The 10,000-nt window shown below is 42.4% G+C and overlaps 1 protein-coding gene across 1 annotated transcript in view; it reads right to left on the bottom strand.

Moving 5' to 3' along the window:
- DMRT3 (doublesex and mab-3 related transcription factor 3) overlaps nucleotides 1–1,780 on the bottom strand; it is a 10,544-nt gene extending 8,764 nt beyond the window's left edge. Inside the window, exon 1 of the mRNA XM_083186033.1 lies at nucleotides 1,187–1,780. Coding sequence (XP_083042159.1) covers nucleotides 1,187–1,571 — 385 coding nt within the window. The 5' untranslated portion in view covers nucleotides 1,572–1,780. The remainder of the gene's footprint in view (nucleotides 1–1,186) is intronic.
- Nucleotides 1,781–10,000: the final 8,220 nt, after the last annotated feature.

Genomic DNA, 10,000 nt, shown 5'->3' on the forward strand with positions numbered 1-10,000 from the left:
GGCTCGGAAGCAGCAACTGTGACAGAAGTGTGACATACTGTATTAAGCTTTTCTTTTATTCTTAAATACAATTAATTGCTTTCTCTATAACAGAAAAGAGACAGACATATTAACTGAAGCAGCAGGTCTGCTACAGGTACCAGCTAGTATCAAAGGCTCGCAATCTTAAAAACCTGCACTGAACATGAAATGTATCATTTAAGATTTGTATGTTTATCTTCTGCAACTATTTTACCGCTTGTAATATTCTTAAGTAATGGATCTGTCGCTGTAATAGGCTGGACATTTTTAGTTTCCTTGCCATCACCTAATATAATCTAATGTCTGATGGGCATTTTTATATAAACAATTATTTCAAATATCTGCATGACGGGGGCCTATTATATCTAGGTAAAATCTGGTCATTCGAATATACAATAAACATGTAAAACATACCAATAACTAGTAGAAGAAAATTATCATAAAACATCCATGAAGAAATACATTACTCCCTAAATATAACTCAAGGTGGACCTAATATTCAGTATACTTTAGGTCTATTCATGTTAAGACAAATTGTTATCGAACATGTTTATATATATATATATTTCTTATTCTATGCAAAAACTCAATAAAAACTATTGAAAATTTAAAAACATACCAATAACTATTAACTATAGTACTTCTACTATATTATATTGTACGAGCTGATATGATTTGTGCATTGGCTATATCTTCAATAATAATTATATATTTATTTAGTTTGTCTTCACTATATATATATATATATATATATATATATATATATATATATATACATATATATATATATACATATACTGATATATGCAGTGTATATTGCAGTGTACATATGGGACGGTACACTGCAATAGTTTTATCTAAAACTTAAAACTTACAGAGGATAGTGTGTTTGCTTGTAGTTATTGCTTGAAAGACAATTATCTCTAATTGGTATTTGCAACTAGGTACTGTACCAGCGTACATCACAATTTACAGCCAATACCAGCATTTACAATGATAAAATATGTGTGTTTGTTTGTGTGTGTGTGTGTGTGTATAAATGTTACCTGCTACACCACCATGTGCTGTATGTGTGAGCAGTCACAGATATTGCAGTCACCTGTGTGGCATCACCCCTCTCACCTGCCAGGACAAGTCCCAGCCACCCTCTTATAGTGGTACCCACCTGTCTTGACTGGGAGCTGCATGGTGGAGGAGGGTTCCTGCGCCCATCGGATGGTCACTTCCCCGGGGCGGGCGGCTGGCTGGCTGGTGTCTGCTGGCAGCCCTGGCATAGACCTCAGGGTGTCCGGGATGAGGCTCTCCAGGCTCTCGTTGGCCTGCTGCCTCCGTAGGGCCACCTGTGCCGCCATCACCCGCTGCCTCTCAATGATGAGGATGCATTTCTCGCAGGTGCAGTCCTTGAAGCGACAGTAGCGCTTGTGGCCCTTCAGCCAGGAGAGTACCCCGTGGTTCCTGCAGCGGGCACATTTGGGGGTCCTCTGTAATGGGGCCCGGGGCTGCGATACAGGGCCCCCCATGTACAGGTAGGGGGAGCCGTAACCATTCATGTCCCTTGCAGGTGTGAGTGGCCCGTGGACCAGCACAAAGGTGGAAGTAGCTGTCTGCCCCTCCTCTGCTCTCCTACAGATGCCCAAACACTGGGTATGAAAACTGTCCCCGGAGTCTTGCCTTAATCATACAGGCCTGGGAACCTCACCCGCACACTGCCCGCTGCGGGATCCTTCTCCTGTGTGTCCTGTGCCGGGCACTGCACTTCCCAGGCGCTGTGTGTGTGGCTGTGAGCAGAGGCAGCTCTCTCTCTCCATCCTCTACCAGGTCCCCGCCCCCTGCCCTCTTCCCTATCTTACAGACGGTCTCATTATAGTCCCTCACCCATTCCCCAGCAGCAGCAGTCCCCCTCCCACTCCCCATGTCACACACCCTGCTCTAGTCCTCAGAACTAGTACAGATCAGTATATGGCCAGTGCCTTGCACCTACCTGTATATAGAAGCTCACCGTTCTCAGCTTTATTGTATCATCAAATATTGGACTATTTTCTTGTAGATTATTGCATTATCTTATACAAACCCACATTGTCCTACCTTACTTTGTCCAAACTTTCCTTTAAAATGGGAAATTTTGAGAATCAAGGCTTGCTTGCCATCTGAAGCAAGTTGTCTAAAGCAAGCAATGAGTTAGAACTGGAGTTTGGACTGGATTTGGACATATACCAAAACACTGCCACGTTTTATTTTTGCTTTTCTCAAATTACCATCTGTCTCAGCCTCTGAGCTGAGGAAAGCTATGTATTACTCTTTGTTTTACTGTTTCTTTACCATGATCTTCATCATATACCACTGCCCCCACTGTATGCAAAGCAGGGACGTGCAGTCAGGGGAGGCAGGGGAGGCAGTGCCTCCCCTGTCTTTAATGATTAAAATAATACAGAGAAGATACTTATGACACATATTCTGTGTCATAAGTATCTTCTTTATATAATTCTAATCATTTTTAATTGTGCATCATGTTTTTATTGATTTTGGAGGCACCGAAAGCGGTGCCTCCAGCTGCCCTGTACAAATAGATAGAAGCAGAGGGCGGGCAGGGGGTGGGGACAAACAGAGGGCTGTAAAAGCCCATTAAAAATACTAGCTCAAGCGGCACCTTTACAGGTGCCTCAGGGACAGGGGTGTGCCGCAGCGCCTACAGTCAGCCAGTACCGCTATGCCTGCCTGTCATGACCCAGCGCTGAACCCTGGGGCTGTAGATGGGGCAGGCACTGCTGCATAGCTCGACCGCCAGCTCACCCACCGGCTCCCGCTCGGCTGCCTGTACACTGCAGCAGCAAGCGGCCAACAGTAGTGAGGAGTTCGTCGGGCAGTCTGCCCACCTGCCGCCGCAGCCTGCCCGGAAGCCATCCCTCCAGTGTTTACATCTCCAGTGGTGCAGGTGCCGGCATCGCTGAATAGAATAGATGTCCCCACTCCGCTCAGCAGCGGGAGGATCAGCACCTCTCCCCAGTCCCCTGCTTGCTGGTCCCTGGGGCTGCAGATGAAGCGCTGTTCCTCCCAACTGTCATCAGCAGCCTGCCGACGAGGAGTTCTCACTGGTGGCCTGATGTGGGACCCTGGGCTTCCAGTTTGCCCATCTGCTTAATGTATGCCAGGATGACACAAATATAAGAGGAGGGGGTGCGTGTGTCGGCGGTGGCCGGGGGTGGGGTTGCAGTGGTGGCAGCAGCAGTGCCTCTCTGTACACAGCCACCACTGCACGTCCCTGCAAAGCCTGTATGCTGTACCTTCGCTGGTTGCACACCCTGCCAGCAACAAGCTAGCAGGGTGTGCCAGCTTTGGAAGAAAAGTGCTACATAAATAAAAATAATATTACTGCTGCCTTTGAGCAGCATGATCAAGATGGTGCCGCTGATGGCTGCCTAGGAGCTGTGCAGCTCGGCGGGCATGTCTTCCCCACATGTAATGTCTTAATGTAATGTATATATGTATATGTAATGTATATAATGCCCCCCCCCCCCCCCTGCATCCCTGCTTGATACTGCACTGTCAATCCACAAAAAAATCCTAGTGTGCGCAAGCATACATGGCCAATGTAGTTGATTCTATTCTATTATCAGTATGCATTGGTGTAATTCTTGTATACACAGCTTCCCTCACAGGACACCAGCAGCAGTTGTCTCTTTACTTGGAATTGTTGGTGGTCTTTTGGAAAGAACGATCTTAACTTGTTAAAGTGTCATGGGTTCTATATGTACTAAGATAAATGGATGGAGATAAAGTACCAGCCAATCAGCACCTGTATTCCAGGCTGGGCTTGAAAAATGACAGGATCTAGATGGTTGGTACTTTATATCCATCCACTTTATCTCTCTCCAAGGGGGGGGGGGGGTTATCCAATTACCTGCAATCATTGTCTGTCAACCTTTTATACTAATTCCTAATGCCCAAGCCTTAGTACATAAACCTTTAGCTATTTATGTGGTATTATCCAGATTATGTGTTTGTATTTATTTTTACTTAGTGTTTTCTATATTTATGTTCTGTTTGCACAAAAATCACAGTATAATGGAGCCTACACATGTAGCGATCTGAGTGATAGTAGATCCCTCAGCCAGTACACTCCGCACACAGCAGGGCACCAGCAATGTGTGCTGACTGATCTGGCAGGGACATTGTTTCCCAGTGAGAACACACTGAGCGATCTGGCAGGGCCACGCATTGATATCATTATAGGCCCCACACACAGCGATGCGTGTTTAATTTCTAAGTGATCTAGTCAGATCGCTTAGAAAATAGGCTAAAATTGCTCTTTGCCCCATAAGTAAAGCCCTGTACACACAGGGCGACGGTAGCCCGTTACACACAGGGCGATGGGAGCCCCGTACACAGTGCGATGGGAGCCCCGTACACACAGTGCGATGTACTTAAGCACAGATCACTTAGCATACACCACTGGCACACATGCTATGCACCAGAGATGTGTGCTGAGAGATCTGTGCGAGCCAGTGGTCTCATTATGGGCCTTATTCTAGTTCACTCTTAGCAGCAAATTCCTTCTTAGCTGGACAAAACCATGTTCACTGCAGGTGGGGCAGATGTAACATGTGCAGAGAGAATTAGATTTGGGTGGGGTTTTTCTTCAAAGTGAAATCTATTGCAGTGTAAAAATAAAGCAGTCCATATTTTCCCTGCACAGAAACAAAATAACTCACCCAAATCTAATTCCATCTGCACCTGTTACATCTGCCCCCCTGCAGTGCACATGGTTTTGTCCATCTGAGAAGGAATTTGACTCTGAGTGAACTAGAATAAGGCCCTATATGACTAGATCAGTGATGGCTAACCTTGACACTCCAGCTGTTGTTGAACTGCACATCCCAGCATGCCCTGCTACAGTTTTAGCATGGCCAAACAGTAAAACTGTAGCAAAGCATGCTGGGATGTGTAGATAAACAACAGCTGGAGTGTCAAGGTTAGCCATCACTGGACTAGATTTTGACTGCATTCAGGCGATAGGGACCGCACATCACTGTCACTGGGGGGGGGGGGTATACACATGGAGCGATCTATGCTTAATTAATAAGCGATCTAGTCACTGATGCTGGGGGTTATACACATGGATTCATTTCTAAATCTAGTCAGATTGCTTATAAATAGCCCTGGAATAGGCCTTTAGAACAAGACACCTTAAAGCAAGAGGAACTGTTTTAGATGTCACTGAAATAAACCCCCCAGAATCTATTTAATCTCTGATATCTGCTGCGATCCCTCCATGTCTGCCAGCTGCTGCAGCCACCATAGGTGTCCGTGGGGGGTGCCATGCTCTCTTATTTACTAGCCACCACTCTGCTAAGAAATCACCAAGGTCCTATTGGTTACAACAAAGGGGTCAATTCAGACTCGCTCGTACCGGACGAATTTGGGCCCTTCCCCATTTGGTGTTTGCACATGCACATTTATGCACATATACCAACCATAAAGCTTTACAATGGCTGCCTAGCATGGACTATGGAGGTTATACTGGTTGACTTGCAAGGCTGCGAAAGTCCACCAGATGCCGCCCTCATGCCCCCCTCACACACCATGATCCCCGCAGGCATGTGAATGGATGTTTTGCATAAACATCCATTCGCAGCCTTACACGCGGGGACAAAATCATTCAATGGTCACTGACCAGCAAATGATTTTGCAAATGCCTGCAGATCTGAGATGCCTCTGTCTCAGATCTGTGGGCACCCTGTGCGGGAAGCTGCCCGCACCCGCGTCATCGGGGAATTACCATGAAACGGCCCATGAGTGGATTCCCTGGCCCCCCACCCACAATGTTGTGTGTGAGTGCCCGGCAAATAATCTATTCACCTTGGCCGCTCGCACACAGTGGCTGCACATGCGCATAAATTACTATGCGCAGTCCTGAAAAATCGCTCCCCTGTGAGTACACATACGGGAGCGTGTAAACTAGAATAGGCTCCTAAATGTAGACAAGAGCATGCAAGGGAAGATTCAGAGTACATAGCGAAAACAGGAGATACTTTAACCATGGCAAACCCATATTACTCAGCAGGTGGGGAAGAATTCAACAAGTCCAGAGAGATTTAGGTTTGGAAGCAGCAGCCCTAGCTCCGATTCAAATTGCTAGGTAAAAATAAATCTGCCTAGCATGTGTGTGCTACATGCAAGAGCAGCCAGTATTTACTTTGCATGCAAACACAAACATATTTAAACCTTGCACTGCAACCTAGATTGTCCAGGTGCAAAGTTACTCTTTCTTTTTCATTTGCTCATTTAATTAATAAGTTCCAATATGTTTGTAAGTTCTTTTTTTGTGTCTTCTCCAGTGGTCCAGGACCAATTCAAATTATACATTTAATAAGCAAAACCCAATGTTTGTGACTTCCATTCATAACAAATGTGGATAAACAGAAGCTTATAATATCCATCACCACATAACTGATCCTAAGGATGACATAGAAACATTTTTTTCTTGAACTTCTAAATAAGAAACTTTTGTACTGGTGTAACATGACAAAAATACTGATACTCTAGGGTGCTGTAATTCAAAAAGTTTGTGAACCACTAATTTTAACTGTAAGCTCCATTGGGGCACATACTGATGTAATGAATAAAAGTTCTCTATAAAGCACTATGAACAGTAATATGTAAGCGTTATGTAAATAATTATATCAGTGCCAGGGTTACTGAAATAAGTAAATCCTTATAAAATCTATGTGCAGAGCAAACAAAAAATGCCTTGCAAACATTCAGTAAAAGTCGGTGCTGACTCTCAGCAGCGTGGCAAAGTAAGGACGTAGTGCAAAGTTGCAGAGGTGTTCCATTACTTCTCCGATCACCATATCATGAATCACGTGACAGTGGTTGTCATGGTAATCCAAAAGCATCAATCATTATTAAGCCAGAAGAAATAAAAACTACCAACATTCTTTAAAAGCCTCCAACATCGATTTTTTGGGAAAAACACTACATATTTTTTATGGGTTTGCTGGGTTTTGTTATGTACATTTAAAGGGCAATTTTTTATCCATAAGGTTTAACATTTTAGCATAACTGAGTAAATTTGTTACACGGTTTAGATAAATGTCAAACGCATTAACCTAGTGTATGTCAAAGTTTCTGCAAGCCAAAATGAGTTAAATTTCAAGGTTAGAAACACCGTCACCTATTGTAACCCTTCTCAGCAATATATACTTCAAGAAACCTATTTTCACCATGAATCCACTCATCTAATGTTTTTAGGGTTTTCCTACTGGTATTCTAAAATGACAATAAAATATTGGGCATTGCCTTTCAAAGCCCAGCGTTGCGCATGATGTACATTTGTTAGATTAATATAATTCTGCAAGTGTTCTGAACGTTTCCGTAATGGTTTAATTTGAGATCAAATTGTAGGAAATGGCATAATAAGGTACAATGGGTGTGTTTGGAGCTAAAAAATCTATTTGTACACAAGTAAAGCAAACAAACATATATACAGTATTTGCTACGTTGTGGTTAGAACACTCTACTGTACATACAAATTGTGTATGAAACATCTAGATTAAAAGAAAGGAAATTATATCCAAATGATCAACTATATATTAAAAAAAAATCAGTATCAAGCCTTTGATGCGTCAAACGGGAAACACAACCCTTGTGTGTGTCCATTAACTATACCAGATTGGCTCCAACGCAAACACACTCTGCAAACACGGCACTGGATACTTTCCACGCAGGACCAGCAGCCCCTGTGCCTTCCCTTTCATTTATTACAGAATATAAATGTCAGGAGGATTATTCACCAAATAAATGAGGAAAGAAGGAACAGCGAGGCGAGGCTGTAATTACCACCCCAGACTGTGTTTAAAGTCAGGACAAAATACAGTTTGGTTTGTTTTACAGAAATATATTTGATAAATATTTATTCTAAGAGTTGGGAGGAAACTATGAAACTGAAGAATTGCACAATAATATTGCGCTGTAAAAAGGGTTTTTATGAAGTTACTTGTGTAAAGGGGAGCTCGTTTTAATAGATTGTCATGAAGATGAACGGCAGCAGACGCAGTTAGATTTTGCTACACACTCCTAGCTCCTATTTCCCAGCAGTGAATTAAGTTTATTGTATAAATAGATGGGAATTTCATTAAATCCCAGACATCTCCAGCGCGTTCTCTGTGTGGGATACTTGGTTTGTGCAATGAGCATTAATACATATCGCCTTCTAGGATATTTCCCCCTAACCCTTTATATGCCAGGGGGCCCTGGCGTTTCATGTCTATCTCCGGCAAGGGAATGCTGCACAGTAGGGTATGCATAATAAACATTAGTTATTGCACCCCTCGCAGAACCAGTACATTTATGGAAGGCTGTGTCACAGCCGGAACCCAATGCACACAATTTTACATTCAACTAACAAATGTTCTTGTCACTTTTTTACGGATCCTCTTAAATATCTAAAACTTTTCTTTTCCTGTGGCACAAAAACAGAAGTATTTAATTGTCCCTTCTTGTGTTCCCTTGTGTGATTTAAACATGCTATTTTACTGGGTGCTATACAAGGGGCTTCACATCATAGAGCTTCAGATTTAGAATCGGATTTCACATATAGTTCCCAGCATAAGGTACTGGGGTATTTACATGATCCTAGTGCTGTCCAGGATCGTACAGAACAGAACCGAGATGGGAAGCTGAGACAATGTATCCTACGGCATGCTATCTATGTATCCTGCAACTATGTATCCCACCTAGCTACCTTATCTATCTACATTGTCATGTCTTTATTTCACCGCTTTCTTATTACTTATATATTTTTCTCTCTATCTTCCATGTATATCATATCTAACTATGTTGCTATCTCATATATATATATATATATATATATATATATATATATATATATATGTATAAAAATTATATATACATAGATGAAATAGCAATTTGGTTAGATGTAGAATATATTTATATATATATTCATATATGATGTATATCATATATATATATATATATATATATATATATATATACATACATATATATATATGATCTATCTAACCAGCTATCTCAAATATGTATTTATCTATCTAGAATTTACGCACGTTTTAGTATTATATTTTAATGTGTTCCTATTTTATATTACATACTGTCAGTTTAACATTGCTTTAAATAACAATTCTCCAAATCATATGAGACAGCAGTAAGTGAGTTATACTGCTGCCATTAAGACACATTGAGCGTCCATAAAAACCTGCAGTGACCCTTATTATTATGTGCACTCTCCTGTCCCACTATATACACACACACACAGATCTATACATATATATCACAGCGACTTGCTTCCATCATCTCTGGTCTCATCCCCATTTCTGTGGGCAGAGGGGCCCCTTGTCTCACCTCACTGAGCACTGCAGTGCACATTTAAATACTCAATTGATATAGTGCTGTAATCCTTTTCTCATACTTAATTTGATGGGAATGTTTTACATATCCTACTATTTGACAACATACCCCTGTAGGGCCAAGTTTGTATTTATGTTGGCACAATGTCTCCTGCCTGAGAGTCTATTGTAACTCAACACCTGACAACCTCCAGTCCTCTTAGTGTGCTAAGAAAGGGTTTATTCAAGCACATAATGGGATCCCAGCAGAAAGCCTTTCATAGAAAGGGGCCATGGTAAACTTCACCACATGAACTCGGTTTCCAGGGCTATTAAGCTGTTAATTGGAAAATAGCAGAGGAAATTTCAAGGTGACTAGGCGTTAGTAGTTAGCGCGTCTCAGAATAGCCCGGAGTGTCCGCAGCATATGGGCAGAGACACAGGACAGTGTCTAATTGCAGTGACCAGGCCCATAGACAGTGACACCACCACTGACACTTTATCCCTATCACATTGTATTTGTGCCATGGTCATCGCACTAGTTGCATCTGCATTCATGTGCTGTAATAACCCATGTAATAAGACCCATTCTGCATCCTGTGCTAGGAAACAAT

This window comes from Crinia signifera, chromosome 1, assembly GCF_055691185.1.
Source record: "Crinia signifera chromosome 1, ASM5569118v1, whole genome shotgun sequence".
Lineage (NCBI taxonomy): Eukaryota > Metazoa > Chordata > Amphibia > Anura > Myobatrachidae > Crinia > Crinia signifera.